Source organism: Coloeus monedula, assembly GCF_965178545.1.
Source record: "Coloeus monedula genome assembly, chromosome: 6".
NCBI classification, from domain to species: Eukaryota; Metazoa; Chordata; class Aves; order Passeriformes; family Corvidae; genus Coloeus; species Coloeus monedula.
In genome coordinates, this window is record NC_138786.1 from 44,616,950 (window position 1) to 44,639,007 (window position 22,058).

Here is a 22,058-nt window from a genome sequence, read left to right on the forward strand (position 1 = left end):
CAAAGTCATGATTCAGAAAATCCATTAAGATCATGATAATTTAAAGAGGAAGAACATTTTGTCATTATACCAAGTAACTAATGAAATGGGTCTTATAGGTTTACAAACAATGCTCTCTAATAATATTTTAATTGGTTTTAGTCTCAAGACTAAAATATAGAGAATACAGCAACATAAAAACCAAAACCAAACAAAATACACTAGTTTGCAATGAATATTATTCTGTGGCGTTTTAAAATAAAAAAGCAACAGAAATCCCCAACACTCCCCCACACCACATCATATATATACCTGGTGCTCAATTAATTCCCTCCACAGAACACAACTCCATATTTTACCTGCAGCCAATAAAGTATCTATACCTGATCTCACCTCAACTGAGTATGTCAGCAATCACATCTCAAACAATGGACTTTTTTGGAAGGTGAGGTATGACCTCACTAAGCTTGAGCTTTGTTAGTTGAACTCAAGCTGGTTTTAGTACCCGTTGTTCTGTTTTTACCTGCAACAAGTGCTATTGGCAGGAGCAGACAACATGGGAAGCCTCCAAATAGTTCAGAAACTATGTAAGTTGGGCTGATGCACACGAGCACTTACCTATTGATGCCTTTCCTAGCCATTAACATTGCTCCCCCCCCATCCTTACTTTCCTTCTCTCCAATGAAGAAGCACACTGGAAAGCCAATCAACTCAATGCATTTACAAGGGTGGACTTGGTCTCAACAGGTGGAGCTTGAAGGGATGAATGGGTCAAAAATAGCCTGAAAAGCAAATGAATTTGTCAGCTTGGAGTAGTCCCTCCCCTCCTCCAGTATCTCTTTCCAACTCACTGAATTATCCCTGTATCAGTATTGAAAATGCAGTAGTAATTCTGAAGTTACTGGTCACGACTCTTGAATCACACAGCAGTTCTGTGTCTACCAGGCATGGTACAAATGCTATATACACTGTCACACACATATACACAGCAGGCAAGTTTCTAGTACACCTGAAGACAAAATGCATAATGACCCATTCCACCTTCTATGCTCCTCCTACGGAATGGAAGTGAAAGAAATATGACAATCTTTATAGGAAGGGATGCATTTAACAGTGGCATATACCAGTGCATATGACCAGCAATTCACATCCTCTGTTATCATAACCACTGTGAACACTGAGGGTAACCACACAGGTGGTATCTTTATTTCACAAGATTAAAGATACAGTACAAAATGAATCTGTACATCTTTCTATTAACAGAATTTGTTTACACAATTATATTACATTTGACCAGCCTTTATACTGATTTTAAATACAAAATAAATTTACAAAACTCCTACAAGACCCTTTAAAGAACTGTAGCTGATAAAAACAAAGGGTTCCCCCCAATAGTTCCTATTTGCCATACGCATTTGCAGTAGTTCAAATCAAACTAAATCTTTTCAGTTTAATATTCTCTGAAACAAAAATAGAATTTCAGTTCATTGTTGCCTATCTAAAAGGAAAGCAACTTGCAAAGGTGAGTGTAATCCCCTTTTATAGGCCAAAACTAGCATATAATAGGTGGAAATTAGATAATGCATAGTCTTAAAGTCCTTTCACAAGCCATATCTTAATGTTCTTCTTCCAAATTAATAACATTTGACATTTGATAGTTGTGGTTTGTTTTTTTTTTTTTTTTTAGTAAGAGCAGCTGACTTATAGAAGATGGCTAAAAAGTGAGTAAAACTCCTAAGTGTCTCATGGGGATGTTTGTATCAAAGGCCTTACCTTTTATTACACTGTCTCATGATGGACAACATAAAGCAAGAAAATTATTTCAACATATAGCTCTGGGACAAGTTTCACCAGTGATGAACTAAAATCTTGTTTTCTCAACAGTTCAGCATTTCTTTGAACTAGCAAGAACAGCTAATGTCTTTGATTAATAATCTGAGATGCAGAACAATGCGTCTCTCCGTATTTTCCCACAGCTTTCCTACATATAGAAATCCCACCAATAACACTTACTGCTCTGTGGTTCCATTTTCTGGGCAGGGAAAGAAGAGCATGTGTCTGGGAAGGTCAAATAGGCAGGCTCTGGCCTATGTTACTACACACAAAGAATACAACTTTTCGATTCAAACCATGCTGAACACACCCAGAAAGGCTTCTCTTAAATCAAGTTTCCCTTCTAAAATACTCCTGCATATAAACTATAAGATAACCTGTGTGCTACCAAAAGGAAAAAGTACTTCACTGCATTAAACTGAGCAACTCAGCTTCTTTAGGAAAAAGATGCTTGATTAACTGAGTGCACAAGGAACATATTGCTAGTAAGAGTTAAATATACTTTCCTCAAAATGCAGGTTTCAGAACAGAGTAGCAAGGGATTGTCACAAAAACTTAAGTCATGGTGTAGATAACTGATTTAGAAAACTTATTCATTTCTTTAATCCCTGAGTTAACTTGCCATTATTTATGGTAAGTACCTTTTTTTCTTCTACCACTGCATTCAAATGAATGTCATCTGAAAAGTTAGTGGTAGTAATTTGGTGGAAGGGAAAAAAGCAGGAGAAAGACTTCCTTATTGCTCCTTCAAAAAGCAGTTTTTTAAAACGAAATAGCTTGCTGATCTTCAATTGTTTTCTTCTGCTGATTTCTTGGATGTAAAAATGCATCAGATTCACTGGAAATCATCTGTTAGACTGTCTTATAGCAGCAGTGATGAGAGATTCTCATGCAAGTAGGACAGAGCTTTTAGAATTTAGTTATAATAGATCAAACAACCAAAACATTTTAATAATGCAGTAACAAAATTGTTAAATTGCCTAAGAGACCAATACCAATGAACCAATGGTATTTAACTGAAAAACATTTTCCATATAATCTTTAATTTATTCATGCCAAGCTAAAAAGAGTTATTAAGTGACAGTGGCAAAAATATTTCAGAGGGAGTGTTCAGAAGTCACAGATATCTTAGAAATGCAGCTGGGAAATGCTGTACATATAAGACACTATATTTAAGTTCAATACTGTTTCATCTGCTAGTGATGATTAAGACTGAACAAGACATTCCTCTACCACATGCTGCAACCCTCCATACTAAAATTAAAGATTTGTCTTCATATGACAAGCATAAACATTGAGAAGTACTGAGAAGTTCTACCTATAATACTAGTACCTTTAATACTAGTCATCCGTGACATTCCCATTTACAAAAGAATGGATTGTTTATCTTCTATCCCAAACTAGAGATCTATTGTGCAATGATCTCCTTGCAAATGTACCAAGTATGAAACATACCAAAATCTCAATTCTAAATGAAGTGTATTGATATGTTGTTGCCAATACACTGGAAAAACATTTGCATTAAAAGAAGCCCTTAACCCTTTAAACACAACAGCTTTTGTCAGAAAGCAGCTAAAGCCTCCTCATTTGTATTCATTCAGCTTTAAGATGGTATATTCAGAGGGTTTAATGCTAGTACAGAAACAAATATTTAACTACCATTGGTAAAAAAGAACAGACACTTCTGCATTTCGTGCTTCTAAACTACTCCCCCACTGCTTCCCACCCCCAGGCCCGGAAATTATAGTTCAATGAAAATCATCACTAAGTGAAGATTCTTCTTGCAGTCTTAAATCATCAGTCCACAGGTCATATTCTTTACACTCATTAAAAGGCCTTTACATTGACCTGGCGGCATCAAGAAGCCATAAACCACTAGTCTTCTTTCTCTTTGGATTTTCTTGTAACAAGAGGTCCTTGAGATGGCACAGCCAGAAACATTACTGTAACTTTCATCTATGCCAGGTACAAGAGAGGTTGGCTACAGCCAGAACACCCCTGTAGCTTTGGAGTAGCATCGCTGGCATAAACCCATGCCCTTTTGTAGAGAGTATGCATTTTTGTGGCTCATTTTTGTAGATGCATTAAGCAGATGCGTGCATGAGATACACACATTCCTTTCTTGCAGTGCAAATCCATAACAGGATTGTTGAAAATTAAGCATAGAACTTCCAACTCTAAAAGCAAGTCAGCTAACTCACTGAGATATCTGGCTCTCTCCTTTCTTCAATGTGCGCAGTAATACTGGTGCTTTCTGCAATCTAGACTCAGCCTCTTTGTAAAGACAAATTTAAATTTAGGAACACTACCAATATGGTTTCATGTCATAAAATATTGCAAAGTACACAGGCTCCTGAAAAGTTTTAGAAGTATGTGAGATCTGGGCGCTGTGAGGACAGTTTTCAACTGACAAGCTGTACAGATCCAATCTGTCCCACTCCACCTCACAGGCTACATACTCACTGCTGAGAGCTGTCTAAGGGGAATGGAGGAAAATACGCAAAACAAAAAAGCACAAATGGAGAGTGGCATGTTTGCTGGCTTAGTTTTACAGGGTTTATCAATAATCTATGTTAAACCATCCAAGATAGCATAAAAGACCAAAGTGTAAGAAATACTAAAAAATAATGAAATAAGGACTAGAAATACTTGGGATGCAGATCAGGATTTATGTTCCTAACAGCTCTAAACTTTTTAGAATTTGAATATAGTTCAGCTTCTTAGACTTAAATTGGCCATAAATGCATTATTATTACTTTTATAAAGGGCAACTGCTATCAAGCAGGCAAAAACCTTCCACTGCTATCCTTCTGTCTCTCTGGGAGATGAAAAGGACGCTGAATAAAGAGGAACTAAATACAGCAGGCAACATTTTTGTAGTAGCACTCTTGTGTTTCCATGAAAAAAGCCATAGTGTTATTCCATTGGCACTGAAATAACATTCAAATCAGTTTCAAAATAATTTTCTTATCCCTGAAAAAAGGCATCATTCTAAGCAGCTTTCAAACTTTTTTTTTAAACTTCTTTGCGCCTCTTTTGGGGGAGGGACTGTTGATCCAAAGTCCTAATTCACAATGAAAATTGTTCCTTATGGAAAAATCCAGTTCTCTCACTGAGGCTCTTGTTGCTATTGTGGTGGTTGATGCTCTGGGGGTGGTTCTTGTTGAGGCACAGCTGGCCGCAGTCCTGCTGGTCTGGGAATTGCTTGGTGTTGCCTTTGTCTGTAAGCTATAATTGTTCCCAGGAGCAAGGCGATGATAGTCATAAGGTAGAGGTCCCACTCAGGCCCCAGCAGCTGGTCCATATCAATACGTGAGAATACCTCCCTTATCTAAGAAAGAAGAAGTCCACATCATCATGTCAAAGAATACAAATGGGAAGTTACTTTGATTTTAAATTTGACTTGTACCACTTTTAAAACTTAGTGGCTCTTTTCCTCTCTGAAAAATAGTACCATATCAGTGACATTCTTAGTTTCCAGGAATTAAAATACCACTAAGACGAAGAGCCATGCTATATAGAATGAGGTATTCTATTTTCTATTTTAGAGACTAACGTTCTCACTGTGGAGTTTTGGGGCTTTCCCATAAATGATAGAGCACTAAGCCCCAGGACACTTGTGTGGTACAATGCTGAGATCTGTGCAGGTAATGGACAGGGAAATAAAGTGACTTACTGTTAGTTTTGATTGAAGTACCTTTTTGTAAGACTCTGTTTGCATAAGCATTAGCCAATATGCACTTTTCTGCTTTGCTACTGTATCGGATGATACTACAGTCAGTGCCAACTTAAATCTGCATCAGCAGACTTAAAACTGGGAAAAGCTGTGTTCTGCACACTAGCTTCTGTGAGTGCTACATGGGTATTTGCCCAATTGGCTGAAGAATATCTTGACTGTCCACCCCTGAAAGTCCTCAGTCTTGAGACTGCTACATTTTGTCGAACTTTGCCAAATGGCTTGAAACTACATTTGCTCTAAGTGGTAGTAACTTCCATGTCATTTTAATTTATTAACTAATCCACAAAGGCAGTAAGATGTCAGAACACTGAGAAATATTGGAAAGACTTTAATTTCAGACAAATTTTTTTCCAGGGCCATCACACAGTAAAAACTCTACAAAACACCTAAACTATCTAACACAAATACATTTTTTCCCCCCCACATAGATCAAACACAACTCTAATGGGGTTGGTTACAGCTGAATATAAAATAGCATGAGAATTAGGGGTATAAAAAGGTTTTTTTTTTCCCCTGAGCAATTATGTCAGTTAAATCTACTTCACTTTGGTAGCAGATGGTCATGAATAAGAACAGTCAAACAGTTTTGAGAAAGTCTCTTCAAGGGAAGAAGAGCACAGAAGAGCACTGGCTGTACACATTTCAGTTTCAAAGAATTGCACAAATAGGAATCAAAGCTTCAGTGACTTTCTTAACATGCAACAACAGAAAACAAATCTAAGTTTGCAGAAGGCTCAAGCAATACTTCTACTTAAGAAAGATTACAAATTGAGCTTCTTTTAAAAATGGAAAACACGTTTGCTGTGTTCTTTTAATTCTGCATTACTTACATTGATTTCTCGTATATACTGCAAGGAATAAATCACTCCAAGCTTGCAAAGTGCTAGGAAGACTGGAACCTGAGCATCTGGGCTTGCCTCAGCTGCCATGTCATAGAATCGTTTTGCAAGATGAATATCCTAAAGAAAATTCAAAGCTCAGTTTTGAAAAGCTTGAAAAATTAACCATAATTATTTTTTCCTGAGATATGTTTACCTTTGAATATGCAACTAAATGGAAGCTTCAATTTGAGATGAAGCTATTTTAACTGATGCTAGAATTGAAGTTCACAAAGAGATTAGTAGTAGCATATTCAACCTATTTGCTGCAAACCAAAGCAAATATTTAGGTAACTCTAGTACACTCTAACATATTCAATACCACACAAAATATGACAGACTAAGAAAACTCAAGTTCCAGAGGAATATGCAGCAGCATTTCCTTTTGGTTACATTACAGTATGCCTGCTGTGTAGTGCAGCTTCTAACCACTTCTGCCCATATGCACAAATTAGATTTCACTATGTCCAAAAGGCACATAACTTGCATTAGTGCCTGGCAAAAGTATGAGCACAGAGCAACTTAAGGAAGAGCTTAACTTAGTGCTCTCTTTGGTGGCAATTGAAACAAAGTGGTGACTGTAAGGACTGAGGGTACACGTACTCAATAGCTTAACTTTCCTTGTTTGTTCAGTGTTTTTTTGGCTCTGCCACAGATACATACTGTGCAATGTTAGGATATTTGGATACAAACTGGCTGTGTTCACCCAATGACATGAAGAACAAGCCTGGGTAAGACTTGCCTCTGAAAGTGTTCCAAGTTGGACACTCAAAATAAGAGAAATCTCCAGGACTTCACATCACATGCTCATTTTATGAAGATTTTCTGATCATTGATACAGCAAAGCTTAGTTCCATAACACTTGGGGAAATAACAGTATGAAAATCAATACATTAAATGAATGAGATGTAATAGCTCACATTTTAGTAGTTTAATTCAATAGAACAACTTTGAATACTCATTGAGGCTGGCAAGTCAATCTTCTGTATAGCTATTTAAAAGAGCTTCCTTACCTCCTTGGTACTGTGCTAGTGTTGGTGTAAAAGGAGATCCTAAATAATGGCTTGTTTTAATTTCTAATTAGCAAGCACTTCATTCTGCTTATGCATACTTCACTCTTACTTGACAGAAAAGTGCAAACCATAGGAATCTGAGTTATAACATACAAATAGCACTGCAATACCACACCAAATCTTAAGACCATAATATAATTAACATATTCTTAATTTTGAGGAGTATATGGAAACAGTCTTCATTCTGACATGTAGCCTCAGGGACTGGACAGCATTAAATGTATGAAGAGTGTCTAAGTGTACATGTCTGAGATTTCTGAAACGGCTTAATATTTGGCATTGACCTGATCTCAGTTTGAAAACCATCTTGGTACAGGAAGTGTAGCATGAAATTCTATATGTAAGAAAAAGACTATTTATTCAATAAGTGAGAATAAGGCAAAAGCTGTTTAGTGGGGAAAAAAAAATCCCCACATTACGAAATACCATGTTTATCCAGAATGAACAGTGCCCTGAAGTTGTGCAGGCCACCTTATTGGAACATTCTCCCGAACTCTGGAGTGCTTGCAATCTTAATGACATGGATCTAGGTGAGGAGAGATTTAAAGTACACATTTCTTTCATCAAAACACTAACCCCCCAATTTTGTTATATATTACAGTGCTACTACAGTTTATATGTCCTATCCACAGGCCTCTAGTGGAAGAGCCTCTAGTGGTAGACATCCTACTGCATCAGGAAATATGATTTTAATTGTCAGTCATTTTCAGAGGTGCTCATAATTCAGCAATTTCCAGTCTGTGAAAGGAAAGCCAAATATTCTGCTTCAAGCAAAACTCAGTCTTAGCCTTTTCCAGAATATCCTGGCCCAGCCCCATGCCTTATCTAGTCAGTCCTAAATCTCCATCTTCTCATCTTACAGATGTAAGGTTTTGGAATGCAGAAAGCAAGGACATTACATGTCCAGAATTACTAAGACTGGTTTTATACATGCAATTTCCTTGCTTAGACACTCTCAGTGCTCCTTTCCTATATCTAAGTTACCTATTTTCCTTGCAATTCAACTTTTCATTCCATAGTAGATCTGAAGGAGAGAAAGTATTATTCCTCTGCATAAAGGAAGACTATATATGCTCATCACGAGCCTCTGTGCATGCATTTTAGCTCTCTGTGTGTAGCCATCTCTGCTTCAGGTTGGAGAATACTCTGTGCAAATGATAGCATTAGGAATAATTTTTCCCATCATGCTGAACATGATGCAATAACTTTTTCAAACTTTTTTATTATTTGATCTAAACTGTGTTGTATTCAAGGCAGAAGCAAAAGAAAAAAGTCCATGCCTGAAATAATTTTTTTTTAAGAAAACCTCCAACTTTAGCATTGTTGCTTTTAGCCACAGACTTATTTTCTGAAGTTAACTACTTTTGAGGGCTCAGTTACAAAGGGAAAACAATCCTAAAGCAACATTTGAAAACAAACTTTAAAAAAATGCAGTTTGTCTACTGTATTGTCACTCCTACATCTAGGTCATTACACATTTTTCAAATGTTGATTGCCTGATGCTGCCAAAGTAACAATACTGACCTATGATTTGCTCTGTTTTGTTCAGATATTTTCTCAGGAATTTACGGGAAAATAAACAAAAATTGCTCTTTTAACAGACCAACAGAATAATTAAAAGGTGAATATGTAAATAAAAAAAAGTTGAAGCTCACTGAAAATACAGAAAATTAAGCCATTTCTTACAGTTTCAGGTCAAGTTATTATTAAATTCATACATTATGCTAAGGTAGGCTGCTCAAAACTAGTATGCAATTGCCAATTACATTATTTTGACACATACAGAAATATGTTGCTCTGGATCCCATAAGAATTAACTCATGGACAGCAACACACCACAGGGTTCCTAGACCCAGATACACTGTCGTCTTTAGGTGATGTAGTTTGCTTAACTTGAAAAACCACATATAATTTGGTCGTGGTTATGCTTTGTTACCTTGTTTTCAAAATGTCATGATACAGGAAACAATTTAACCAGTGTTCCAGAGGATGAGAATAATCCTGTACTAAAATGCCACGAGCCTGGAGATGATTTGCATTCACTTCACTACACTTCAAAGTCTTGAAAGCATTACAGAAGCATATGGCACTCATTTTGCCAGTATCCACAGTTTTGGGCAAATGTTTCTTCCCTGTCTACGCATCATTACTTCACATAGTTAAGTGTGAAGTCAATATTCTTGTCCATTGCCTATTGGTGAATGTACTGGTAGATATGCTTATTCCAATTAAGTGGTTATATAGTACCCAAAGCCCAGTAGTAGTAACCAAACATAAGCAAATGTACTCTAATGAAGGAGACTCTCAGTCTACAGCTTACTCACCTGCTTGATGCCCAATCCCTTCTCATGCATGTAGCCCAGATTAAACATTGCTTGAGCACTGTGCTGCTGTTCTGATGCCAGTCGATAGTGAATAAATGCAGTTTCATAATCAACATCAGTACCAAACCCATAAAAATGGTAATCTCCAAGTTTAATTCTTGCAACAGTATATCCTATAAATCAAGAAACAACAAAAATGGATAAAACAGCTAGGCAAAGAAACCCTTTTGGCTTCCTATGAAAATGCAGTAAGAGCTTTAGTATTACTTTTCAGTTTGTACACACTGTTTACCTCTCACTGCCCCCTCACATACACAGCTTTTATTTTTTAAATTTGGTTAAGCTAACCAAAACACAACCAATTCCTATTTACAGATAAGATCTTTTCCTGGTAATCCTACCAACATTTTTATTGCTGTGAAGTGGTATCAGCTGAAAATCCGTAACATGTTCATAATCTGTCACTTATTACAGAAAAACTTTTCATTTGTTATAGGGCTATTAAAGGATTCAACTTTGTTTCAAAAGCAGTGACACTGGAAACTTGAAAAATAGTGTCTCATCATCCACGTCATCATCTCAATTTCTTAACTTTCAACTAAAAGCCTTGGAAGTCTGAATTAGGCTCTATTTGCATGATACTCCGAAGTAAAAAACTAGTACACAGGTATTAGTGTAGATGCACCCATTTGGAAGTTAGACACCTCAAGATATTTCATCATTAAGTTCACTTTTGCTTATTTTAGGATAGGATCGTGAGCGCCAGAGTTTAAATTTGTGTTGTTTGGACATCAAGGCTGCATTCTTCATCACTGGACTCTGGTTACTTTGAATAGGAAATTGCATTTCTTATAAATGATGACTATTAACAAATTACTCTTTAGGATTCTGGATCTATTTTTCAAAGCAGATATATTTTTAGAAAAGCCAGCATAAACATTGCTCATGTTGTTTAATGCTGCTATGTATTCCATATGGAACGGCAAAAGAAACACACGGTACATTTGTATTTTAGTCCTTCTAGTCTTCAGAATCACAGAAAGGCTCAGACCTGCAAGCATATTGCAATGACACTATAGCTAACAATGGAACAAAGAACACCATCTATCCTACCTGGGATACAATTTCTGTTGAACAGAAGGAAGTAAACGTTCCCTCCTCACAAGTTTCATAACAAAACCTGTGAAATTGGACATTAATAGCTCTACTAAATGTTAAGGAAACCTTCCTGTCTGACCATTTGGGAGGCACTCAGGCCATCACACTCTCACCACTACATATTGTTACTGTGGGGACTGAAGCCCCTTCCTCTTTGCAGTGGGTGGCTCCAAGGGCTGATGGGTACTTGACTCCCTACTTGTTCCAGTCACACAGTCAGGCAAGCGTTCCTTACTGGTTCGACCCTGGGTTTCCAAGAGCAGAGTCTCAGATGCCTGAAGCTTTTAAACAATTTCATATTGACACTGTTAGTCAAAAAACAGCTTGAGCTCATACTTCCCAGCAGGAACCCTGAACAAAGGAATCCCTAGGCTTTTATACCCTCACACTGCTCATACTTAAGTCTGGGGTCCTTGACTCTGCTGTGTCTCTGAGTGTCTGGTCACTTGGCTGGGCCACAGGTCCCCAGGACCTTTGTTATGCAAAAGGTCGGCAGCTCATGGCTCCTTGCTTCGAGCTCCTCCCACCCAGACCTCAACCTGCAGCTCCTACTGCAGCTGCAAACCTACACTAAATGGATTCCTCAACATAAAAATAAACTGATTGGAATTGTGAAGTAAAGGCATACCTTGAGAAGCTGCTCTATTCCAGTGAAGCAAAGCTCGAGGATAGGTTTCATTTTCTCCTACTATGCTAGCTTCTTCTAAAAGAGAAAAGAATCCAGTTAAATAGAACCATGGTATATGCACCCACGACCACAAAAAGCCCCCTGCTCATCTTCAGTCTGCTGAAATAAGTAAAAAACTTGAAGCAATCTGTGTTATAGAACAAACAAGATTCAACCCATCTGAAACTTATAAAAACCCCTATCACTCATATGGCCTTTCCATTTATCTGCCCACAGAAGAGCTAGGAACAGACTATATAATTTCACCCTGAACTACTGCTTACCAAGCATCTCTGCCATTCCAGCTGTAGGAGATTCTGATGCATACTTGAGGAATGGCAGAAGATGCAAGTTTTAAGAGCACATAATTTGGACTGTGACAAATACAAGGTTGAAGTATAACCTGTTATAGTTTGGCCATCTGAAACCCAAGACTAGTAAAGTAAAACAAAGGCTTAAACTCCTTAACCAGCCAGAGACTGCATGTTTTACACAGCAGTGCTTCAGCTACTTCAGAAGTTGCTCATGCCACAATTTGAGGGTTCATGAACTATCAGAGTTCAGACAATTCAAGGGATTTGTAACCTGAACTTCTAGTGTAATTATGGTTTCAGTTGTACTATCTCACAGCTGACACACAGGTTTTCTGTATAAAATGTATAAAATAATTTAAAATCAATCTTCAGCTGAGATGCAAATACAGCTGAGTAAAAACAATCAGAGTTCTAACCCAGGGAAAAATGCCATTTCTTTGCAAGCATGCACTTCCAGCCAAGACTGTCATTACTGTACTTTATCTAAGGATGATTCACTCAGACACCTTTGAAAAACACTAACTGGAAATTAAGATGTTAGATTAGCCCATCAGCCACCAATAGGTGCTTTCAATACTAAGATATAAAGCTGGCAGTGAGACCTAGATTTGGTATAGAGAAAGTTTAAAATATTGGGTTTTGCAGTTTCTAGAAAGATTTGTCATTGTACTTCCATTGTCTCCCTATGACTTCAAACTCTAATAAATTCAAATTCTAGCCATCTAGTTCCAGTAAGGCACATGGGACAAGTTTTTTTCAAATCTAACAGAACCACCTGTGCAGCTCCTCATCCCTGCTTCAAGAGTAGCATCAGTAAAGTCACACAAAGAAGAAGATGCTGAGAATATGAATTACAAGAGAAAGAACAAAGGACACAGACATGCATGCACAGTACAGGCCAAAGGTAAACCTAATGCAATTCCTACTTTTACAACTGTGCTTAGGAAATCCAGAGAAGAGAATTTTTAGCACTGTGCAAATTTCTAAAGACTCTGCCTAAGCCATTTAAAAACCCTTACATCAGAAATTAAATTTTTAGTCTAGGAAGTCATCCTTAGAAGAGAGAATGAAAACTGATTGCTTTCCAGTGTGAAGAGCAGGAAAGAGGACAAGAGCTTCATTTAAGTTCTAACATCCCAACTCCAGAAAAACCCTTTTCAGTACATATGCAGATTCTTACTCTGATCAAGTATGAAAGCAGCATTGCTTTGTGCAACTTCATAGCCTTGTTCTGCCAGAAGAAGATACTGAACCACAGCAGAATTTGAATCACCATCTTTATAGCTGTTGTAGGCAGTCATCAGTCTTTCAGACCAACGCCCCCGTTCACATACGTTCTTAAACAACTGCAGAGGAAAAAGGAAGGGGGAGGATACTGGTTGTCAGGAACTTCAAAAATTTAGGTTTTGCAAGAAGTAAACCTTTAACATTCTGATGCCTGTTCAAAATATTTATATCTCACATGAAAAACATGACAGGCAAACTCCACTGTTTAAGACAGGCTTAATTTAAGATACAAGTTGCTAAGCAGATAGATGCTTAGTAACGTGTAAGGTTCCTGGTAAGTAAAGATAGTAACTTGTAAGATTCAGATGCTTACTCAGAATTATTCTTTAGCATTAGTTTTTTTGTTATACTTAAATCGAGGTATAAAAGAAGAATTTGGTACTTATAAAATACTGATGCTTGCTTTGTATTACATTCTTTTGATTTTCTTCAAAGTTAATAAAGCAAATACAAATCTGACATAACACAAAAGCCAAAGATTTTTCTCATGAAATACAAGCAAGTTTGCTAATATATCACTTTCCCTTTTGATAGACTTGACTCTGCAGTCACTACTGGAAATGTCCTATATAGGCTTATGTGGTTATAGCCAATCTCTTGCAAGTCAGTATTATTGACCTTTATAAATGGGTGACCTTACCTCAACAGCAGTATGACAGGACCGCATCACTCCAGTGCCAGTAGCATGCATCTGAGCCAGATTATAGAAAGCCAGAATGTGGCCACCCTGGGAGGCCAAGTTAAAATATTTCAAAGCTTGTTTATAGTCTTTCTTGACTCCAATGCCATCTAGAAGAAAGATTAAATCATTGCTATTCATTCCTCTTGAAAAGCAGTGTTGTATGAAATACAGTACTTTTAAAAATTAGTCAAGAAAAGCATTGTGAAAATGTTAGGAAAAACCAGAAACAAGTTCAATGTAGTAAGCCCATTCTACATGCAGTGTATGCACACTTCTGCCACCTAGTGAACAGTGACTGAAAGGGCAGGTGCTTAGACCTGCAAATCGTTTTGATGCCACTTACTGTAATACATGGAACCCAGCTGAAGTTGTCCATCAACCCATCCCTGTTCTGCAGCCTTCTGGAAATACTTCAGCGCTAGCTCATAGTTCTGCAGGAAAATTTGGTCCAGTCATTAGAGCCTTGCAATACACCAAAGTTTAAGAGAGAAATATGCAATATAAAAAAGTTTAAGAGAGAAAATATGCATGTGCCTACGTGTAAGGACAGTTTTCTTTTACAGAAAAATTACAGCAAGATTTTCCAGTGAAAATACTCCCCTGTTCAAAATTTGGAAGCAAAAAATGAAATAGACTACAATTATATTTGGCCTACTGAAATTCTGCAGCTATCTCAAAGCTGGCATCCACATACAGCATTGCTATGAACAGTTATGCTTAACAGAATGGAAGCTCTGTTCTGTTTCTAGAACACCTATTTACTTCCTAAACTTTGGGCTAATTCAACTTTAGAATATCTGTTTGCACAGCTAAATATAAAACATTTGACAAGAAACCCTCCTGTGGGAAAAGAAATAAAGTAAATGAACTAATTAAAAGTTTCAAAGTGTTCCTCCACTCCCACCAGAGACACAAAATGGGGACAGTTAGGATTTGTTTTATTTCACAAGAAAATTATAGACAAGCTCAAATCTCCTGCTAAAATGCACACTTCTATGCATTTCTAATAGCTTAAGCAACATTTTCAAACTTTTGAGAGGAAAATCAGGATGTTTCTTTCATAGCTGCTAATTTCATAGCACATTTTTTTACATTACAGATTTCCTCAAGAAATTTTCAGTGTAACAGAAATCTTCACAATTAAGCCTTCTACGGTACTTCACTCCAGAAAAAAAAAAATCTATTGACAACAAAGTCACACAATCACCTATGATTAGAAAGATGATTGTCAAAAGCTTACCACTGGAACACCTCTTCCGTAGAGGTAAGCCATTCCTAATCCACTCTGTCCAACCGGATTACCCTGAAAACACAGAAAAACACTTCTGCAAAGAAAGGCAAAACCTACGCCTACATCTTTCAAATCTGGCATGCCTTTAACATCACTAAAGCATACAGTACTAAGAGAGACTTATTTTTTACTCCTAGTAATAGTTATTTAGGGAGGAAACAGCATCTATGGTAACTTTTGTTCATGTATGGTAACTACACAGATGATGAACGGGGAAATACTGTGCACTTCTACAGGGTCATAAAAGATGTAGAACTCACAACCCTAGAAAGATGAGGCATTAATAGCTTACTTTAGTTTTTCTAACTTCAAAATGTTTTGAATGCTGCAGAAGCTCCCAAATCAACTCCAGGAACTCTAAGAACCTGTCTTAAGGGCAGAATGGTGGCTGTCCTGTGGGCTGCATTACTAACCCTTGCCCCTGCAAAAGCAGGCACTATGGCACTCCTTCAGTGCCAGGACAGGCAACGGGACACATCAGAAACCTTCAGTGAATGTAGGGAATGAGCACATTAAGACATCCTCACTTTAGTACACAGATGTGAAACAGCATTCTGGTCGTGGAATGTAAGAACCATGAATGCAGTTCTCTTACAACAGTCCCTTCAGAACTTGATCTACTGTATTTCACATGCTAAACACCCTTCCTGGAGGACTACTCACGCTTTAACTGTACAATCACCACCATAAAGGATAGGTCAAAGACGGATACACAGGATTAACATGATCAAAAAATGTCATCCCAGAAAACAAACAGTCCAATGAGATGAGAGATATAAAACTATCATATATTCACAAAACAGAAGCACTGTAAATTCCTGTGACGAGACAACTTCAGATTAACAAAAATTAGCACTTCACAGAATTGGAACTATTTAGGTGGACAGCATTTCATATTGATGAAATAGAGTTAGACTCTTATTCACGGGAGTTAGACTCCTTATGCTGAACACATCTTCATGAAGCACCATGGCCAGAGCAGTTTTTGACATCTTAGGCAAGCAAGATTATGGGCTAATTAATCTGGGACAGAAGCTGGGAGTAGGCATGTACACATGGAAGAGCACATGAAGCACTTCAAGCATTTCAGAGCTAATCAACTTCTTAGTGCACATGCTGTAGTTGCAGCTTACAGATAATCATACCATATCAGCAGCTTTCTTGAAATACTGAAGGGCTGTTTCATTGCTCTGAGGTACAACATCACTTCCTTCTGAGTACATCTGAAAGAGAAAGCCTTTACTGAAGAACAGCCTAAGAGTAGTCAGTTTAGCATGAAGACCATGAAGCATCTTCATTTTACATATTGTGAGGGAGTCTATTGTACTTAGATTATTCTGACTATTGCCTTACTGAATAATCAGTAAAACTTGTCCAGAAGCAGCAAATACATCCCTCTGCTGTAAAATTCAGAGGGTTTAACTTTCTAATGGAAAATGAACTGCCCATAAAATTAAAAAGTTTTCATGATGGTACCCTTCATTTTTAATTTCTACCACAGTGCAGTGAAAAACATGTATCAGGCAAAAACCTTGAGACCAGTGGAAGTCAAACTGTATTGGCAGTCAAAATACTTTGTGAAAACAAAGCAAAAATTGGTTATTAAATATAGTACTCTTCAACATGTATTAGTGACAAAACACTCAAGCAATAGAGAAAGCAGGAACTGCAATTTCTTCTGTCAGGTGCCTTGAACAGCACATTATGCTATTTTTTAGGCTTTAAGGACATGAATTTTGCATCCTCTACTGCAATGACAGCCTGAAAAAGATGAGCTAGAGCTGGTGCTTATTGTAGCCTAACCTTAGAGGGTACTCAAATGGAGTAATAAGGATTTAGTTCATCACAGGCTGAAGGTAGTCTGCAACCCAGATCTCAGACAAGTGACCTAAATACCTTTCTAAGCAGTAATGCATCATCATCACTGCCAGCAGCTTGCCAATCACATATTAGACTAAAAATCACAGAACAGATTGGGTTAAAGATCATTTAGTTCCAACTACCATGCCATGGGCAGGGATGCTAGCCACTAGACCAGGTTGCTCAGGGCCCAATCCAGCCTGGCCTTCAGGAATTCCAGGGATGGGACACCCACAACTTCTCTGGGCAACCCCTTCCACTTCCTCAGCACCCTCTGAATTAAAGAGCTTCTGCCTAACATTTAACCTAAAGCTCTCCTCAGTTTAAAACCATTCCCCCTTGTCCTATCACTATCTGTTGTGCAAAATGTTGCTCTCCCTCTTTTTGTAAGACCTTTAGGTAATGGAAGGCTGCAATGAGGTCTCTCCAGGCTGGAGAACCCCAGCTGTCTCAGCCCGCCTGCATTGGAGACGTGCTCCAACCCTCCAATCATCTTGATGGCTCTCCTCTGGATTCACTCCAACAGGTCCATGTCTTTCCTGTGCTGAGGACTGCACACCTGGACACAGCACTCCAGGTGGGGTGTCATGAGGGCAGAGCAGAAGGGGAGAATCACCTCCCTCAACCTGTTAGCCACTCCTCTCTAAATGCAGGCCAGGATGCTGTTTGCCTTGTGGGCTGCAAGTGCACATTGCTGGGTCATGCAGCTTTTCACCCATGAGATCCCCCAAGTCCTTCTTCGCAAGGCTGTTCTCCATGAGTTCATCTCCCAGTCTGTACTCATTTTTGTACAGGTGCAGCCCTCCCATTTCCACTTGTTGAACTTCATGAGGTTCTCATGGGTCCACTTCTCAGGTTTGTCCAGGTCCCTTTGAATGGCATCCCATCCTTCTGTTGTGTCACTGCACTGCTCAGCTTGGTGTCATCTGCAAACTCGCTGAGGCTGCACTTGATCTCACTGTCTGCGCCACTGGTAAAGGTATTAAAGAGCACCGGTCCCAAGACAGAGCCCTGAGGGACCCCACTTGACACTGGCCTCCACCTGGACATTGAGCCATTGACCACGATTCTCTGGCTATATCCATCCAGCCAATTCCTTATCCCCCAAATATTCCACCCTTCAAATCCACATCTCTCCAGTTTGAAGAGAAGGATGTTGTATGGGATCACGCCGAAGGCCTTACAGATGTCCAGATCGCTGACATCAGTCATTCTTCCCTTGTTGACCATTGCTTTCACTCCATCACAGAAGGTAACCAGATTGGTCAGGTAAGATTTGCCCCTAGACAAAAAGGCCTTAAATCTGAGAAAACTGAAACAATGGTGTACCCTGCAGATAGACTCAGGCTTTAGCATAGAGCAAGTACAGGCCTACTGGCCATTTTTACTCAGACGCCTCAATTCTCTACATAGAATGAAAGGGGAAGAATGTCCTTCCCATTTCCTCTCTCAACTTATTATTTCCTACTGGGCAAAGTTTTGAGAAGTGTAGCTTTTCCCCTCACAATGTGTGGGGAAGAATTGCCTATTTAGAGTTTTGAATTCCACCACAAAAAAAGGACATTGAGGTATTTAATTATTTGATTTTAAAAAAAACCCCTCTCTAGTTCAAGCACTATTTGGAAAAAAACAAAAGGAAAGTAAAGGAAACTTAGACAAGAAATAACAGACTAGAAGACTCAAATCTTGCAGAAAAATTCAAAACAGTAGCAAAAAGTCAATACTTAGATTCCAGAATTCAAGTTTTAGACTGCCTGATATCAGAAAGTAGGAAACATATGCTATTTTTCATTACAAGGCAGTCAGTTTCCTTATTTGAGGGTGTTCATATTTTACCTTTCCTAGAAAAGCCATAGCATGGGAATTGCCAGCATTAGCTGCTTGATTGAAGTATTCAAATGCTCGCTGTAGAGAAGAAAACAAATGTTTTATCTACCATGACTATGATTTGAGTAACTTTTCTCACAAATGGAGCAGAGACAGGTAGATTGTTTGCCGAATTACCAGGTTCTTCTGGCAATAAGAGTTATCATTCCCACCTAATTTAATATATGTAACAGGGCTCTTCACTCATATAATCGCAATAGTAAGCGGCAATCCCTCTAATAAGTGTATTCCAAAAAGCAGAAGGAAAAAAACCAACAAATTACAACTGCTACTATGCGCAAGCTACACAGGTAAATCTTAGTTTCTTATTGTACCATCAAATCCTGTTTAGAATAGGTGAGATTTGCCAATTCCTATTCTACTTTTACACAGAATTTGGTTATAGCTCCTTCTGACCACTCACTATCATCTCTGAGCCCTTCTGAAGCAGTCATTTTGAGGTATTTTAAATATGATGACCAGTAAATAATTTCTGTTAAATAATTACTGTATTGGATGAAATAATCCTCAGGACTGCACATCCTTAGCTCTCCATTTTTTCAATACATACCTCAAGACAAGGTTAACTATTTTAACTTCCATAAGCAGAGTAGCTAGGTTGGCTTACATCGGCAGAAGTTCTATTTTCTATGCACACTTAATATCTTTAGTATTTAAAGTTGCACTGTTTTGTCTGCAGAAGCAAAATGTTCTAGATTATCATCACTAATGCATGCTCACTGCATCATAAAGACTGTCAAAAACAAGAACTGTTCTTATCAGGTAGCACTGGAGCTGGCTGAGCTTTTGTACATGTGATAACATTCTCACTTCTGAGATAGTTAAACTAATTATGTAAAAAAATCAGTTCCATCTTCTAGTCACATAAAGATTAAGTTTTATTGAACAAGGCTATTGAAATCGCTACATACCATACAGTGGCACTTACACACTTTTGCATCACTTGTTTTGTCAGTTATACTTTCTCCCCCTCTGCCAAGTGTAATATGCGTCAGAGTTATAGAGAAAAGGTACCTGATGATTTTGCTCTACTCCTCTTCCCCCATGCAAGTGCAACTGTCCAAGGCCAACCTAAAAATAAATTTTACATTGCAAGAAAGTCACTTTTCCCTGAAGACTTCCTTCTTCTAGCAATACAGATACAGGTGAGCTAATTACATGCACAATGACAGACAGTATCAGAGTTAAAAGATGCCACAAAGTTTGAAGGCACAGATTTGTTTCAATAACTACAATACAATCCTACTTTTTCACACTAGCCTAAAGGGAAATTTATCCTAGATAGAAGTGAGATACTGTCCTAGATGCAAAGTAACAACAGTTCATTTGAGTCCTGCCTACCTATGTCTTAAGTCATACGTGACCAAGTTGGATTGTGACTATTTGCCTCTATTAGCATCCTCCCCACCTGCACTGTGTGTAGGAGAGGTCCAGCCTGCAGCATGCAGAAGTCATGCAAGAGCAGAAGCAGTGAGAAATTGAAATCCCCTGTCAAGGCCAGTTTTTTTATCTAGCCTTCCTCCACAACATCTGAAGCTATCCTTGAAATAGTCTGGCTGATTTCTAGTGAAAGCCAAGACCTCATTCCTAAGCTGCTTAAGTTGTAATGTTATGGACTTGTTTTAAAAAAACATTTGCATTTTCTGTCCAAGTTCTACCTTAAACACACTAAAATCTAAGTCTCTTCACATAAAAACTAATGGGGAAATAGCATTCAGGTTGATTCAGGATCAAGAGAACACTAAAGCTCCAATGTCTTTCTGCATTTCATAAAGCTGTTCCTGTAATTCTTGAAAATGTCTGAATGCCATCAGGGGAAGTGAATCTTACCTGTGCCTGTACATCTCCTTTCTCTGCTAAAAACTGGTAATACTGGATCAAGTCTTCTTCTAACATACCACTTGCCATTCCTGGATTTTCTACTTCATCTGCTAAGCGAATTCGCTGAACCACTGTGCCACCAGTCAAGGAAATGTCACTAGCAACTGGAAAACAGATGAGATAAATTTTCACACGGTTTTTTTCAATACAGAAGTTACACCATAACTTAGTAAAACCAGATGTCTGCAGAGCTTCAAGCTGTTACTCAAGAGAGAATTAATTACTTTGACACCCTCTAAGACATTTCAATAGAGATAAAAATAGCATATAATGATTCAGAGCCAAATGGATAACTTGTTTAATAGCAGGAATTCTCTGTTTATACTATCAGTGTTAGGAGTACTTTAGTATCTTCTAGTTGGATGATACTGCAGTACACAAAGTCAAGAATGCTACCCTAGTAAAAGGTTTTTACCATGATTAGCTACAAGTCGGTAGTGAGTGAGAGCAGATTCACAACTCTGAAGGACTCCTATCCCAGCCCAGTAGCGGTAACCCTAGAAAGGGAAATATAAAAATACGGGACTATCAGTTACTTGAGAACATAGTGCTTGCTGCATTACAAACTTTTTTCACATTACTTGAGCAAGATTTGATGAGACAATAGGCCGGACAAAGGCCACGAGTCCATTGTAGCTACAAAAAAAGCAAAAGATGGACACTATTAAAGGTTAAACATGGCCAGAATAGTTTGGATATTATTCAAGAAAAAGCAAATAAGCAGAATGATGCTTAAGGGTGAACATGTAAAGCCTTTTACTTACATATACACTTGGTCTTAAATCTCACAGTACTGATTAAAACAGCATCTTCTGTAAAGATCTCTTTCATAGTTCTCATTAGATTACAAAAATGTTAAGTCTGACAATTCTGATTTAAGTCAAGAGATATAAACATAGTCCATCTAAATTCATAGTGGCATATAGCTTAAAATGAGCAGACTCATCCTTACATTAAAAATGAATAATGGGGAAGGTATTACTGCCCACCCAATGCATGTAAAATGATCTAATATTTGGACAGGGTATTCATATGAAAGGAAATCTTAACACTGAAAATGTAGGAGTACACAAACACTCTTGCATATTTAAAGTTATTAACCATCTTACTTACCAGGATCATATGAGCGATCAGATTTCCTCCTAAAGCTCCAAAAGTGTAATACACCAGGGCCTAAAACAAAATCATTGGTTATTTAACATCTG

The 22,058-nt window shown here is 38.0% G+C and overlaps 1 protein-coding gene across 1 annotated transcript in view; it reads right to left on the reverse strand.

The window, feature by feature from the left end:
* Window positions 1–1,169: 1,169 nt before the first annotated feature.
* Window positions 1,170–22,058, reverse strand: part of SEL1L (SEL1L adaptor subunit of SYVN1 ubiquitin ligase) — a 36,422-nt gene continuing 15,533 nt past the window's right edge. Inside the window, exons 8-21 of the mRNA XM_082284490.1 lie at window positions 21,967–22,026; window positions 21,269–21,350; window positions 20,803–20,957; window positions 19,987–20,043; window positions 18,922–18,990; window positions 16,371–16,448; window positions 15,175–15,237; window positions 14,278–14,365; window positions 13,893–14,041; window positions 13,146–13,311; window positions 11,613–11,687; window positions 9,827–9,999; window positions 6,382–6,510; window positions 1,170–5,143 (exon numbers count right to left, since the gene is read on the reverse strand). Of these exons, the coding sequence (XP_082140616.1) occupies window positions 4,940–5,143; window positions 6,382–6,510; window positions 9,827–9,999; window positions 11,613–11,687; window positions 13,146–13,311; window positions 13,893–14,041; window positions 14,278–14,365; window positions 15,175–15,237; window positions 16,371–16,448; window positions 18,922–18,990; window positions 19,987–20,043; window positions 20,803–20,957; window positions 21,269–21,350; window positions 21,967–22,026 (1,548 nt within the window). The 3' untranslated portion in view covers window positions 1,170–4,939. The remainder of the gene's footprint in view (window positions 5,144–6,381; window positions 6,511–9,826; window positions 10,000–11,612; window positions 11,688–13,145; window positions 13,312–13,892; window positions 14,042–14,277; window positions 14,366–15,174; window positions 15,238–16,370; window positions 16,449–18,921; window positions 18,991–19,986; window positions 20,044–20,802; window positions 20,958–21,268; window positions 21,351–21,966; window positions 22,027–22,058) is intronic.